Source organism: Brachyhypopomus gauderio, chromosome 13, assembly GCF_052324685.1.
Source record: "Brachyhypopomus gauderio isolate BG-103 chromosome 13, BGAUD_0.2, whole genome shotgun sequence".
Classification (NCBI taxonomy): Eukaryota; Metazoa; Chordata; class Actinopteri; order Gymnotiformes; family Hypopomidae; genus Brachyhypopomus; species Brachyhypopomus gauderio.
This window is the reverse complement of record NC_135223.1, coordinates 3,958,431-3,974,128: the sequence shown is the minus strand read 5'-3', so window position 1 is coordinate 3,974,128 and position 15,698 is coordinate 3,958,431. Positions and strand designations below refer to the sequence as shown.

The window sequence follows — 15,698 nt, the reverse complement described above, 5'->3', positions numbered from 1 at the left end:
GGGAGGTCTCTCTGTGAACTATTGTTACTGTGGTAAATACGTGCTAAGGGGAGGTCTCTCTGTGAACTATTGTTACTGTGGTAAATACGTGCTAAGGGGAGGTCTCTCTGTGAACTATTTTTACTGTGGTAAATACGTGCTAAGGGGAGGTCTCTCTGTGAACTAGTGTTACTGTGGTAAATACATGCTAAGGGGAGGTCTCTCTGTGAACTAGTGTTACTGTGGTAAATACGTGCTAAGGGGAGGTCTCTGTGGGACGGACGTTCTTGTTTCAAAGCCTCTCAGGCACAAGTCCTTTGCATACAAATCAGCATAATAATGTATCTCCACTTCTCTACTCCAGATCTTTAGGTTCTCTCTCTCTCTCTCTCTCTCTCTCTCTCTCTCTCTCTCTCTCTCTCTCTCTCTCACACACACACACACACATGTACGCACAAGCACACTGGGAGTATATTGTAAATATAAACATATTCTCCACCCCCTTTAACGACCACCGTGCTGCCAGCCCTCTTGAATCCTGCACTGTGTCGTGCTTTGGTCCTCTTTCACCTAGCACAGCATGCTCGTTGATTGCAAGAGAAAACATTACCAGTCTTGTCTTTATCCTTTTATTAAATGTATACAAAAATACAGAGCGCTCTGGAGAGAACACACACAAGCCTATCTACTCTACCCTATGGCTCTGTGCGCAGGTCTCTGCCTGACACATTTTCCTCCTGTTCTATATAGTGTGGCCTGGGTATAAGCCCCCCCGTTTCTTTTGGACTTTCCCTAACCTAGCCTGTTAGACAAAGGCTGATTGTCTAAGACATTCACAATCCGCTGAGCTCATCTTGTTTTTTCCCTAAATCTTACAATGACTTTTGCCAATTATGATTTTCACAGACTTAATAGTGGTTCCATACATAGGAGTTGCACGTAGATCACATACGTTAAACATACAGATGTTTCCTTACTAAGAGTGGGAGAGAGGCCTTCGCTTCCTGGTCCTGTCAAACTGATATACATTCTTGTTCTTCTTCTTAAGCATCCTGTTCTTTTAGAAAACGACAGGCACTTGGAATATGGGACAGAGCATACAGGCCTTTTCTCAGACACACTTGATAATTAGCTATTTGATTAATACTATACTGTAAGCAAAACAAAGTGATTAATATTAGAAGTTTGATTAATACTTTAAGACTGGTCAAATTATATATGGATTATGATAAGCTGCTTGATCAATACTGTAATGTAAACAATATATGAAGGGATTAAAATGTAAATCTCAACAACTGCCATGACCATCACGGTGCAGCAGGCCTGTTATGACAAAAGTCCAGCCATATGGGCCAATCTCTTCACGCATATTCACTCCACCACATATAGAATAGTGGAACAGTGGATTAGCATAAAAGCAGCTATGCTAGTCACTACGGATATGCTGTCACATTGATATCAATAAAAGCTGAAACTGTCGCAGTCTGGAAAGAGTGCAGAGCGTAGGTGTGTGGATGTGGGCGGGCATGTGTGCCCAAAGACCATTATGTGGCGTGTCAAGTATCTCAATAGCTGTTGTTATCACTGACCAATATTTCTAGTGTAAATATTGTTAACACCATATTGTCGCTTTTGTGTGGTTCCAGATGGTAAAACTTGGGTAGCTGCTGTAGATATTAGCTTTTCGGTTTAGTTATTGCAGGGACTTCCTGTGCTGCCTTCCATGCTAATTCAGCCAGTCCCACAGCTAGACATGGAGGTAAATCAAGCAGACTCAATGCTCTGTCGAGCTCATAATCTTTATACGCCATATTGCTTTCATAGACCAAATCTGATTCATAAGTGCTCATGATATCTGTTTTGGAGTTCTTCAACATAAGTGTTCAACCCCTGTTGAGGACTCCCGGATCAAAATAATAAATACAAATATCTGTGAATTAATTTTTTTCTTAATTGTTTTGATTTTATCTAGAATTATGCATTTTTATCAGCAGTGGTTGCTTTTAAAGACTTTTCATGGACACAATTCTAGTGTTTCTCATTATGCAAAATGAGGATTCACTACTAGCATCTGTAGGAGGTTTCAACACTGCAGTTATTCACAAATAACTGCCAAATGCAGGAATTTGTTTATTTATTTACTGTAACACCTGCTGCCCCCAACACGCCCCTTGACGTGAGTTACCATATGACTGTGTCTGTCTAGCCTCACTCAGTGTCTCCATATGACACTGTGATTCCTCACTCAGTGTCTCCATATGCCACTGTGATTCCTCACTCAGTGTCTCCATATGCCACTGTGATTCCTCACTCAGTGTCTCCATATGACACTGTGATTCCTCACTCAGTGTCTCTACATGACTGTGATTTCTCACTCAGTGTCTCCACATGACACTGTTGGTGATTCCTCACTCAGTGTCTCCATATGACACTGTGATTCCTCACTCAGTGTCTCCATATGACACTGTGATTCCTCACTCAGTGTCTCCACATGACTGATTCCTCACTCAGTGTCTCCACATGACTGATTCCTCACTCAGTGTCTCCACATGACACTGTGATTCCTCACTCAGTGTCTCCACATGAGCCTGTATGTCCATCTTCATAGTGTCTCCACATCACTCTGTATGTCCATTCTCTGTCAGTGTCTCTATACGATGTCCATCCTGACTCCCGGTACTAATATGGCTCCTGCACCAGACACCTTAGATACCCCCTGTAGGAATACTCCATGAGAGAGTCTAAATGGTATAAAATAAAGCACAGCGTAGAAATACAAACATAGTTGCTGGCATCTCTTTTGGGCATGTCGCTACAACTGTGGGCAGGGTATAGCACATAGTGGTGATTTCGTGTTTCGTGAAGGATTGCGTGATCTGCACTGCTTGATATCCCTAAGTGAAACATCTCAGGTGTGGTAAAGTGCTTTGCGACATGGACCGTGGTGGTGCCTACAGGTGATGTCCTATTTCTCACAGTGTAACGTATGAGATGAAACCGATGTGCATTCGAAGCTATGACGGTGAAGTCACACACATACACACACACACACACACAAATACTTGCACATTCACACCCAAAGGAGTACACTGAGCTTGGGTGTGTGTCTTACATCTATAACATCCAAGTTTGGGCATCAGTATTATGCTTAGACCGGCATGCATGTGTTTAAAAATCAATGAGAGTTCATTATAGATTGGGTGAAGGGCTGTATTAATCTTGCCAAGCAGACGGGCTGAGGGCAATCTCAGACAGGTCCTTCATTATCCAAACGAACCCAATTAGTTAATGGAGCCAAACGTGGAAGTGAAGGCATTTTCACCATCTCAGTCTAGCTCTCTCTCCCTTTGTGAAGATCCTGCATGATTTTAAGTACGTCACAGATCATATAATCGTGTTTCAGAGTTGACGTTACATAAGTGGCGAGTGTGTGTCTCTCAGGGCAGGACGTGGGGCTCATTTGCTTTGTACAATGTAAGACTGAACTACAGCAAATAATAAAGGTTTATTTGTATATTTGTTTTGGTAATTTAAGATAAGTGATTGTAAATTATAATTATCCAACTAATAAAGATTCCTGGTCCTGGTTTAGAGTTAAAAATGGTTAATTCTGATCAAATGCTCGCAGTGCTGGTATTCCAGTGCTGCCTCTCAACTTTCTCCCTCTCTCTTTAACCTGTGTGTGTGTGTGTGTGTGTGTGTGTGTGTGTGTGTGTGTCCTTACCCCTGCAACTCTGATCTGTGTCTATTGATCAGTCATTATTTATTGAAATCTATCGCTGACTACACAACAGAGAACAATCCATGAAACTAGAGAGCACACTGTCCCCCTCTCACTCCCTCTCCCTCTCTCCCCCTCCCTCTCTCTCTCTCACTCTCCCTCTCTCTCTCTCACTCTCCCTCTCTCTCTCTCACTCATTCATAGGACCACTGTCCTACCATGCAGTTTTGATATCTTGTCATCCAGAGCACACTGTTATCTTCCCACCATTTGATTCTTGGCAAGGTCGATGGTCAAACATCAGCACCATGATCCAAAGCTCCTTATAGCAACTGGGTCTGCAAACCCAGCCTGTGCTCAGCAGAACCACTGGTGACACAGCACCAAACACACCCCACTGAAACCCAGAAAAGCAGGCTGACACAACACAGTTCAGAGGGCATGTTTGTCCTTGAGACTCCTGCTGCGTACCCTCCTTTTCTACTGAGGATGAGGAACAGAGACTATTATTAGATATTAGAGATTGGAGCGTCTTAAAAAAACATAACATGTAAATCATTAAATGTGGTATGCTGAACAGTGTATCTTCATGAAACAAGAGGAGGATGGATAGACAGAGACAAATAAAGACAAATAAAGAAAGTTTGTGTGTGTGTGTGTGTGTGTGTGTGTGTGTGTGTGTGTGAGAGAGAGAGAGAGAGAGAGAGAGAGAGAGAGAGAGAGAATTAGTTTTGCCCTACGGATATATTTCTGCAGATCACTAGCTCTCCTCCCACAGACATGATCTGTAATATAGGCCACAGCAGTATACTAATGAAACCGCACTCATGGGAATAAAACTGTGTGTGTGTGTGTGTGTGTGTGAGAGAGAGAGTGAGTGGTTTAAAGTGTTACCACATAAAAGGAGCATGTCTTGCTGCTAAGAATATTAATGACGGTGAACAGTAACAAGAAAATGACAAAGATAGAGTAATGTGGAGAATACTGGTCCATTAGTATTAGCTCAACACTGTATGAACTAGATTGCTATTGATTACTACTCTCCTATCAGAGACACAGTTAGGAATTGCAGCCAGTTGCAGAGGGTCCCTGAAATTCATCTGGGGCATTCGGTATAATACAATAGTACCAACAGTTGGCATTGCTAATGCTAACAGTGTTGAATGCCATATAGCTGATCTTCTACAAACGATCCATCCACAAGTTTCCCCCAAAAACATGGAAGCTTGCTGTCAGTCATCGCTGCAACTTTGGCATTCAACACTGAGCATAGTGTCTGCAGGGAGTTTTATTAGCGACAGGCTAATAATGAACAGACCTCATCAGAGCGATTGGCTATGCTAAAACACACAAAATAAAGTTTGCCAAGGTGAAATCCCAAAGTGAGGCCCCAGGTAAAGGTGAGGACCTGAGGTTCCCAGACCCTGTCTCCCAGCCCTGCTCCTGGAGGACCCCATTTAAGCCTCCCGTTGCAGTAATACAGCCATGCAACCCCAACAAAGGGTTTTTTGATTAGCGACTGCATTGAAGCAGTGGTTCAGGGGGTAGGGTGAGGCCTATTTAACATGGAGCATTTCTATGTGCTCCATTCTTTACACGGTACATTCCCCACAGGAACTCCAGGTGGTCAGGTAGCTTTAGCCGTTGCCAGAATCTTCTGGAAAGTGGGTCTCAGATGGTGGCCCAGTGGCTGGGTGGTCAGAGATGTGAAACGATGTTAATTGTTCAGTTAATCAGTTCAGTTAATCAATTTTTCATCTTCTTGCAAAGACATCTATGAAAGGCATCATCAACAATTTTGAGATCACAAAAGTGATCAGAGTGCATTTCTTCAACACAAAAATTCAGGCAGCCAGACACAGAAACCTTGTTTTACTGTCTGTCTGCTTCAACCCCTGTAGTAAATCAGACCTTCTCTACATCAACAACAAACAAGATGGTTGTTATGTTGTGAGGAAAAGTAAAAATGTTAGTTTAGAAGATTATGTTAACACACTTGACACAACCTCATTATCAAAAATTAGGTAGCAAGTCAGATTTTGCAGTCAGGTTTTACTGCTCCTAGGAGTCCAGTGTTTCATGCTCACAAAATATTCAAACAGGCACTGTAAACGTAGGAATGTACCTAATGAGCAAAAAATAAGTCCACAGTTCTCTGAGAAACTGAAGTCAGCTATTGTGATATTCAGAAGTGGGCATTCCAGGTTCACAAAATAAAAGTCCTCATCAGGATTTTGCTCAAGCTTGCTGGATTTTCTAATTAGTGCAAGCCAGGTAAAATTAGTGGAATCAACACAATTCAGGAAGTCTGAGCAAAATCAAGCTTTTTTTTTTCACTTTTATTTTCTGAACCTGGACTGCCCACCTCTGGTGATATTATAGCCAATGTTGATCGGAGATTCTAAACCACCTCACGTTGATATTTGGACTTTTTTTTTTTTTTACTTTTTCTGAAACTGGTGTGTGTTGGTCTTGTTCTGTGGACCCGCCTGCTTACGTTTGTGGCTCAGTGCCATCTTGGGGTCTTGAATTTTGTGAGAGCTGTGTATGTTCACAAACCATCTTTTATTTTACAACTGTTTATTTATTACAAACACCTGATTGGCGTACGGTTTGAAACTACATGCCCATCTGTGTGAACATTAGTGTTGGCTACCCGCCATCCTTACAAATGGGGAAGACAGAGACAGTAGCCGCGTAATCAGAATCCCAATAGCGATGAACAACACTAGAGGATGACAAACCACACGTGGCATCAGACGGACCTCGGGCAGGAAATGGATAACTGTGAAGTGCCCAAAGAAGATGGGTGTTCCTAATAATGTGGATAATGGATGTGGACAGTGTCTAATAAGCTGGTTGTGGGAGCATGTGTGTATGTTTGTATATATTTTTTGGTTTGTGTATATAACTTTGTAGAACAGCCGAAGTATGGTGGCGCTATATGTAGTCTTTGTTCTTTGCATGTGTGCTTTGGAAAGAGTGTGTCTATAAAGTTTAGTATCATCGCCTCACTGTATGTGTATAAACTTCATCCTATCAAACCTGTAGATTGTCTGTGTTCGCAACAAGACCTGTTGCTATGACAACATACTAAATAATGCATGAGGAGCCCAAGTGTTTTGTGTTCGAGGAACTGTACATGTGCACTCACTACACAGGGAGATACACACACACACACACACACACATAGAATCATACTGACATCTGAGCAGCGTCATTGCAGAATATTACTGTGTTCCATTTTGGCCTGGAAAAAAATAATTCCTGCATCAGTATTGATCTGGGGTCAGCTTTCTCCTGTCTAGAATGGTCTGAGTGATTATAAGTGTCTGGGGAAACTGACTCGGGAACCCAGACTTGGTTATAATACTCCAGTTCCTGGTCTTGAATAAAAGATTCCCCATTCTGTTGTAATGAAAAAGTTATTATCTCTTGGTACAAAAGAAAGGTAGAAACCATGTGCACTATGATTATATTGTCAAAAATGTGTGTTGTCTCTTTCTGTGTCCATGTGTGTGTGCAGAACTCCATGAATCTTCCTCCTGATAAAGTGAAACTACTCAGCCAGTACGACAATGAGAAGAAATGGGAGTTAGTCTGTGACCAGGTGTGTGTGTGTGTGTGTGTGTGTGTGTGTGTGTGTGTGTGTGTGTGTGTGTGTGTGTGTGTGTGTGTGAGTCTTCTGTTTTCTTGGTATAATTACTCACTGTTCATTGTTTAGTGTGCTGTCTGGAGTTTCCCTCACAACGTGCCCTCAGGTTTTTAGGACAGTGCAGACAAATTAAATGGATTCAAATGGATTCCACACTCAGCATTGAGGGAGTCTCTCTTTCTCTCGAAGACAGCAATATCTCTAGTGTCTTTGAAGATAATAGCAATTACGAATGCAAATAAATATACAAAATAGCAGTGGCTAGTGACAGAGAGTCTGTCCTGTTCTTCTGTGTATACAAACACAGCAGCTACACACAGCTACAGGTACATCTGTTCTCAGAGAGCTGTGTTAACGTCGGGCAGCTGCAGGAAGCGTCATACGGTGCACCCAACTCTGTGCCACATATATGTTTAATCGCCTTTCCTGAGCCTCTCTGTCGTCCAGTTGATGGTCCTGAAATTTGAAGACACTGAAGACCCTTGACTACGAGGAAGCTGTGTTTGCAGTATTTCTGCAATCATTTGCTGTTTTCTTAGGAGGTCATTGAGCTCGTACTGTGTACCACCAGCTGTACTTCAGCTCCCCCTAAACCAATCAGCAGTGGTGTGTGATATGAAGACATGTAGAATAAATATCAGTCTTAACATGCTGAGATTTACTACAACTTTAAAAGTAGATGCCTTAGTTCACAGACCTCAGTTGTCAGGGATCACATTTAATGGAAAAAAAATATTAAACACAATTATGGATAGGATTCGAGTACTTGTTTCAACATAGTACCTATGTCAATGTTAGAGTACTTACTGAGAGAGAGAGAGAGAGAGAGAGAGCGAGAGAGAGATAGTTTTGTTTCAATAATTGGGGTGTTTTATTCCATACATGCCTAACTCTCTCAACTCCCCCACCCTACACACACACACACACACACACACACACTACATTCACAGTCCAGTGAATCTGAGCATCCTACAGACTGGCACAGATGTGAGCCTATTGAGTGAGTGAGTGAGTGTGTGTGTGTGTGTGTCTGTGGACACATGCATACTCTATTTTCAGGAGCGCTTTGAGGTGAAGAATCCCCCATCGGCATACCTGCAGAAACTCAAAAGCTTCTTAGAACAGGGAGGCGGCAGGAAGGTGAGTGTGTGTGAGAGAGAGGAGGATAATATTCTTTAGTTATGTATGCTAAAGTGTGTGTGTGTGTAGGGAGGGGGGTCCTTGAGTGTGTGTGTGTGTGTGTGTGTGTGAGAGCCATAAAGGCAAAGACATAAGGGAATATTGTTTGTTAGTTTTGTGTGCCTGAGAGAGAGAAACAGAGTGAGAGAGAAATGGTGTTGGTAATGTGTGTCAATCAACTATGTGTCAGTTTAAGAGGCGTGTCCAAGAGGCAACACAAGTCTTGAGAGAGCTGGAAATATCCTTAAGGACCAACCACATTGGGTAAGACAACAAACACACACACAAAGATTTCTGGGAAGACATTACCTTAAGCACTGAGGTTGGGTTTACTGCAGGCAACCGTGTGTGTTGCTTAAATGTAAGACTGTGTGTTGATTGTAAAACATCCTTGTGTATGAGAATGGCACTATACACTCACCGGCCACTTTATTAGGTACACCTGTCCAACTGCTCATTAACGCAAATGTCAAATCAGCCAATCACATGGCAGCAACTCAGTGCATTTAGGCATGTAGACATGGCCAAGACGATCTGCTGCAGTTCAAACCGAGCATCAGAATGGGGAAGAAAGGTGATTTAAGTGACTTTGAACATGACATGATTATTGGTGCCAGACGAGCTGGTCTGAGCATTTCAGAAACTGCTGATCTACTGGGATTTTCACGCACAACCATCTCTAGGGTTTACAGAGAATGGTCCAAAAAAGAAGAAATATCCAGTGAGCGGCAGTTCTGTGGGCACAAATGTCTTGTTGATGCCAGAGGTCAGAGGAGAATGGCCAGACTGGTTTGAGCTGGTAAAACGGCAAAACTCAAATAACCAATCGTTACAACCGAGGCATGCAGAAGAGCATCTCTGAACGCACAACACGTCAAACCTTGCGGTGGATGGGCTACAGCAGCAGAAGACCACACCGGGTGCCACTCCTGTCAGCTAAGAACAACATGAAAGCACAGATCCATCCTGCCTTGTATCAACAGTTCAGGCTGGTGGTGGTGGTGCAATAGTGTGGGGGATATTTTCCTGACACACTTTAGGCCCATTAGTATCAAGTGAGCATTGTGTCAACACCACAGCCTACCTGAGTGTTGTTGCTGACCATGTCCATCCCTTTATGACCACAGTGTACCCATCTTCTGATGGCCACTTTCAGTAGGATAATGCGCCATGTCATAAAGCGAGAATCACCTCAGACTGGTTTCTTGAACACGACAATGAGTTCACTGTACTCGAATGGCCTCCATAGTCACCAGATCTCAATCCAATAGAGCACCTTTATGATGTGGTGGAACGGGAGATTCACATCATGGATGTGCAGCTGACAAATCTGCAGCAACTGTGTGATGCTATCATGTCAATATGGACCAGACTCTGAGGAATATTTTCAGTACCTTGTTGAGTCTATGCCACAAAGGATTAAGGCAGTTCTGAAGGCAAAAGGCGGTCCAATTAGCTACTGATGGCAAATTGATCTTGATCCGGGATCCTAGTTGCAAGAAGAAATTACTTCAAAGAGGAACTCACTTGAGACTCTCAGTCGCTATGCGTGAGAGGTTTAGTAGAAGGGAAATTTCCTGATTTGCAATTGACCTGTAAAGTGATAAAAAGATGACTCGCGCTCAGAAAGAAGCCTGCATTCTAAACACTGTTTTAAAATCTAACTACTGTCTAAGAGTCCCAACACGTTTTACATCCACAGAATGTGGAAAAATCACAAAATGACAAAATCCCATATTTGTTACTACAGTGACTAAACTGTCAGGGATTTTGTGCAATTTTTGTTCAGTTGTTTTATATGAATGCATTTTATACTTTCTGTTATACTTTCTGTTACATATAAATTTCCCAGGTGGGATTTTTAAAAATCTTTCATTTTTTATTGTAGGCTAAGCAGGATACCAAGGGGTTTTTCTTTTACAAGGCCTCCTGTGAATAATTTGATACTATGTTAAGAAAAAAATACTACCTGACTCACTACGTCTGTGTTTGAGAGGTTGTATCTTAGTGTGTTGAGTGGCTGTGATGTTCACCGTGTTCACACCCTCAACAGATGAGAAGTTAAATACAGGTGTTAGTATTCTGCCTGCTACCTGCACAGCCTCATACTTATTGCTGAAGGGTGTTGAAAGGAACCTTGTCAGAAATGTCTGAAACGTCTCTGCAAACAGAAATCATGTCGCCAGAATAATGTCACTCACCTGAGCCTCTTCCTGCCTGTCTCTTTGTCCGTCTCTAGCTGGGCTCAGGAGTTCCTGAGTGAGGAGAACAAGGGTTTGGATGTTCTGGTGGACTACCTGTCCTTTGCTCAGCGGGTTGTCTCGTAGGTACACTTCATGTCAAGCCACACAGTGTTTAATGCGTAACATTGTTGGTAGGTAAATAAATAATCTCGATTTCTCAGTTGCCCCTTACATGTGTTAATTCGCAGGTATGACATAGAGAACAGTGACAGCGGGAGCTCTCAGGACAAATCAGTGGACGATTTGACCACAAGTGCCACAAACTCTCCTACCCACAATTCCTCACGCGCCCCCCGTTCCTTTACTGCCCGGTGAGTCTTTCCCATCACTCTCTAAGACTGCAGATATAAAAGAGTGTGTGTGTGTGTGTGTGTGTGTGTGTGTGTGTGTGTGTGTGTGTGTGTGTGTGTGTGTGTGTGTTCTAGCATTCTAGTTTCATCAAAACATTGACAGTATGACAGGAAGAAAAAAAAAACATTAATTTATTCCCCAAACTCATTGTGAAATAGCAAAACTCCCTCACACAAGAAAAACCTGCAGTAATCACACACATCTATGTCCTTTTCTACAGTGCAGGCACTTCCTGTCCGAATGTGACGTCATAGATTACAGCTTCATGTTTGCTTGAGGAAACACAGAAGCAAACACAAACGCACACACACACACTCTCTCTCTCTCTCTCTCTCTCTCTCTCTCTCTCTCTCTCTCTCTCTCTCTCTCTCTCTCTCTCTCTCTCTCTCTCTCATCAGGTCAGTCTGCATTCCTGTGCCAGAAAATGACAGTCCATGTATGCTTGTAATGTGCACACACATTCCTGTGATAGAAGTGTGTGTTGTGTGTTTTTGGGTTCCCAAAACATTAACATCTTTCCCCTACGGGGATTATAAACACAATGCAGGTTTTTTTTTTTTATATGCAGTAGCACCCACATTCTTCCATACAGTCCTCTGTTTTAATTGGTTCATTTTCATATTCATCTACTCCTTATCAGCCATACACCCAAGCATCCACCTTTCATCCACCCTGAGCATCAGCACTAGTTCTGCGTGGGCAAATGCCTCTTATACCTGTCTGTCTGTCCCAGGTTTTCATATTGCACTCTTTCCACCACAGGAAGGCCCAGAGGAACTCGCGTCTGCTCAGCCAGAAGGATCATCTCCACCTCTGCATCTTATGCATTCGGGCCATCATGAACTATCAGGTTTTACACATACAAATTATGTTATTTTTTGTATAGGAAATCGTTCAATAGTTCTAATAGTTCAAATAGTTCCAGCAAAAGTTGCCATGCAGCTGTTTCAGAAATCATAGACACAGGGGAGCTTGTTTGAATGGGAAGAGATTAGGCTATTGTTCACCTGTTAGCCCTGTAACTTAGCTTCTTCTGTTGCCAGTGTAGATAAATGTCTACCTTTTGGGTGATTGTTTTGAATGCAATCTACATTTACAATCTACATTTGACAAGAACTGGAATTCTTACATAGCCTGTCAAGCTCCTTTTTGCAGGTAGCAAGATATATTGTTCACTCCATTGTTAGCTCTGTTGTTTACTACTTAAGTTACCTCACTACTTCACAGTTTTTACTTCACTTACGTTACCTCACTTAATTGAAAAACACAAACACTTTTGAAAGTATAATAAAAACAAAATGGGATTGTTACCATGCCAATATGGGGCATATGGCATACAGAATAATAGATGGCATAGCCTAAATAGATGGCAAAGCCTGCAGGAAAAAAGTACACATAAATTTAAGAAACCTAAAACAAAACCTAAAATATCCTGAATCTGTCAAAACAAAATAAAGAACTTAACCAAATATCTTTATATATCATTTCAAAACCATTTATGCTCTTTTAGCTGAAGGACAAGCTAATCAGTTCATAGGAAGGACAGCTTCATGTCAGTAGAATGCAATATGAAGGGTCTATTAAGCACACAAACAAAGGTGCAATGACTATAAAATACTTTTTTTAAAGCTAGAGTTATACGCCAGACTTATAAGTCAGTTATATGCCAGTGTTCAATACTCCAGAGTTATACTCCAGAGTTATTATCCAGAGTTATACACCAGTTATACTCCAGGGTTATACTCCAGAGTTATACTCCAGAGTTATACTCCAGGGCTATACTCCAGGGTTATCAGAGTTATAATCCAGAGTTATACACCACAGTTATATGCCAGAATTCTAAACTGGCCTCCACAACTTAAAAGCAAATCCTACACAAATATAAGGATTTTTTGGAAAATAAACCACCTTAATCAATCAATCAAATTTTATTTATATAGCGCTTTTTACAACAGTGTCCTGACAGTGGCAAGGAAAAACTCCCTAGTTTTTAGTTACCTTAAGGACTGTCCAACCAGCAGGGAGAAATGCAGAGAAGAAAACTATTATCTTCCCCAATTAAATACCTGTTATCAGTGACCAAGGGAAACTACAATGTCCTAGAAGGGACACTGGTGCTACTGTTACTGTTACAAATAACCTTGATCGTACTCCATACTGTAAACCTCTGTTTGTTGATGCTGAGGGTAATGTTCCTTAACACCTTCTATGAAGCCTGCATTTATAAGCCATTATAAATGTGATTATAATTGTGTGTAACATTATTATCTAATGTTCTTATGATTTATCGAATATGAAAGCACCTCACCTATCTTACAGTAAACATGCAGCATGTTAGGTGTGATTTAACATCTCCACAAAATAACAGTATAAACTTTACATGTGTAATTTTGACAAAACCCACGCAACACCCCAAACAACAGGCCCGTCATAGTGCAGACTGGGGTCTTGAATATGGCCGTGTGTAATATCTCTCGCTCTATCTTTCAGTCTGGATTTAATCAGGTGATGGGCCATCCACGGTGTGTGAATGAGATCACGCTAAGCCTCAACAACAAGACTGCAAGGTAGGAGTGTGTGTGTGCGTGTATGTGTGTGTGTGTGTGTGTGTGTGTTTGGTTTGTGTGAGGACCATTTAATGAATTTTTATGGCTTTAGTACATCAAGTACTGTATGTCAATCTGGGGGAAGATGCGTGTGATATAAACTACATTGCCAAAAGTATTCGCTCACACATGCAAATTATCAGAGTCAGGTGTTCCAATCACTTCCATGGCCACAAGTGTTTAAAAAATGCACCTAGGCATGCAGACTGTTTTTACAAACATTTGTGAAAGAATTTGTCGCTCTCAGGAGCTCAGTAAATTCCAGCATGGAAGTGTGATAGGATGCCACCTGTGCAACAAATCCAGTCATGAAATTTACTCGCTCTTAAATATTCCACAGTCAACTGTCAGATCTATTATAAGAAAATGGTAGTGGTAGGACACGTAAACGGACAGAGCGGGGTCAGCGGATGCTGAAGCGCATATTGCAAAGAGGTCGCAAACTTTCTGCAGAGTCAGTCACTACAGACATCCAAACTTCATGTGGCCTTCAGATTGGCTCAAGAACAGTGTGCAGAGAGCTTCATGGGTTTCCATGGTCGAGCAGCTGCATCCAAGCCATACATCACCAAGTGCAATGCAAAGCTTTGGATACAGTGGTGTAAAGCACGCCGCCACTGAACTCTAGAGCAGTGGAGGGGCGTTCTCTGGAGTGACGAATCGTGCTTTTCCATTTGACAATCTGATGGACGAGTCTGGGTTTGGCGGTTGCCAGGAGAACGGTACTTGTCTGACTGCATTGTGCCAAGTGTAAAGTTTGTTGGAGGGGGGATTATGGTGTTGGGTTGTTTTTCAGGACCTGGCTTAGCCCCTTAGTTCCAGTGAAAGGAACTTCAGCATACAAAGACATTTTGGACAATTCCATGCTCCCAAGTTTGTGAGAACAGTTTGGAGCTGGCCCCTTCCTTTTCCAACATGACTGTGCACCAGTGCACAAAGCAAGGTCCATAAAAACATGGATGGCAGAGTCTGGTGTGTATGAACTTGACCGGCCTGCACAAAGTCCTGACCTCAACCCGACAGAACACCTTTGGGATGAATTAGAGTGGAGAGCCAGGACTCGTCCAACATCAGTATTATCATGTGACCTCACAAATGCACTTCTGGAAAAATGCTCAAAAATCTCCATAAACACACTCCTAAACCTTGTGGACAGACTTCCCAGAAGAGTTAAAGCTATTCTAGCTGCAAAGGGTAGACCAACGTCATGTTGAACCCTACGGATTAGGAATGGGATGTCATGTAACCTTATATGTGAGTCAAGGAAAGTGAGTGAATACGTTTGGCAATATAGTTTATATAGGTATCAGTGATGTGGATGTCTTTAATGTGTCTGTATGATAAATGTTTTGTGTCTGTGTATTGCAGAACCAGATCTCTGGTGTTGGAGTTGTTAGCTGCTGTGTGTTTGGTGAGAGGGGGACACGCCATCATCCTCTCAGCGTTCAACAACTTCAAAGAGGTGGGAGATGTGGCTTTTCTCTTCCTTTAAATATGGCTGAGCAATCTCCTCGGTTCTTTTTTCACCTGTTGCCCCATAACCCCTCAACCCCGGTGCCCCTCCCCCCAAACACGCCGTCTGACCAGCTGACCACCGGGGGGGGGGCGTGTGGCGTCAGTGTTCTGCCTCGGTTTCTGGGGCAACACCGGGTCACAAGGGCAGCTGGTTGTGAATATAGGAAACACACACACTCAACCCACAACGTGGGTCTCTGTGTCTCACATGCACACAAGGTTGAAGGCTTTGATGACCCTGATTCAGTGTTTGCGGTCTAGACCAGAACGCTGGTCTCGGGTTCTTTGGAGACACTGGCGAGGGGGGAGACCAGCGTGTTGAGCACCAGGTCAGATGGTGTTTTTGTTTTCAACAGGGCCTCTCGAAGACATTTCTATGTTCTGGTTGGTTTCCACTTCCTTGTTCCAAATTCAGCCACCTCATTTGACTTAGAATTCAAATCAGCTGT

At 42.5% G+C, this 15,698-nt stretch overlaps 1 protein-coding gene across 2 annotated transcripts in view; it reads left to right on the top strand.

Annotated features, from left to right (window-relative positions):
• Positions 1–15,698, top strand: part of fmnl1b (formin-like 1b) — a 32,797-nt gene that overhangs the window by 3,378 nt on the left and 13,721 nt on the right. The window contains exons 2-9 of one of the 2 annotated variants that reach the window (XM_076970346.1): positions 7,227–7,310; positions 8,415–8,495; positions 8,725–8,798; positions 10,774–10,857; positions 10,966–11,088; positions 11,891–11,978; positions 13,619–13,695; positions 15,103–15,196. In XM_076970346.1, the coding sequence (XP_076826461.1) occupies positions 7,227–7,310; positions 8,415–8,495; positions 8,725–8,798; positions 10,774–10,857; positions 10,966–11,088; positions 11,891–11,978; positions 13,619–13,695; positions 15,103–15,196 (705 nt within the window). Of the gene's footprint in view, positions 1–7,226; positions 7,311–8,414; positions 8,496–8,724; positions 8,799–10,773; positions 10,862–10,965; positions 11,089–11,890; positions 11,979–13,618; positions 13,696–15,102; positions 15,197–15,698 lie in introns of those variants that run through there. The other variant, XM_076970347.1, reaches the window with a different exon arrangement.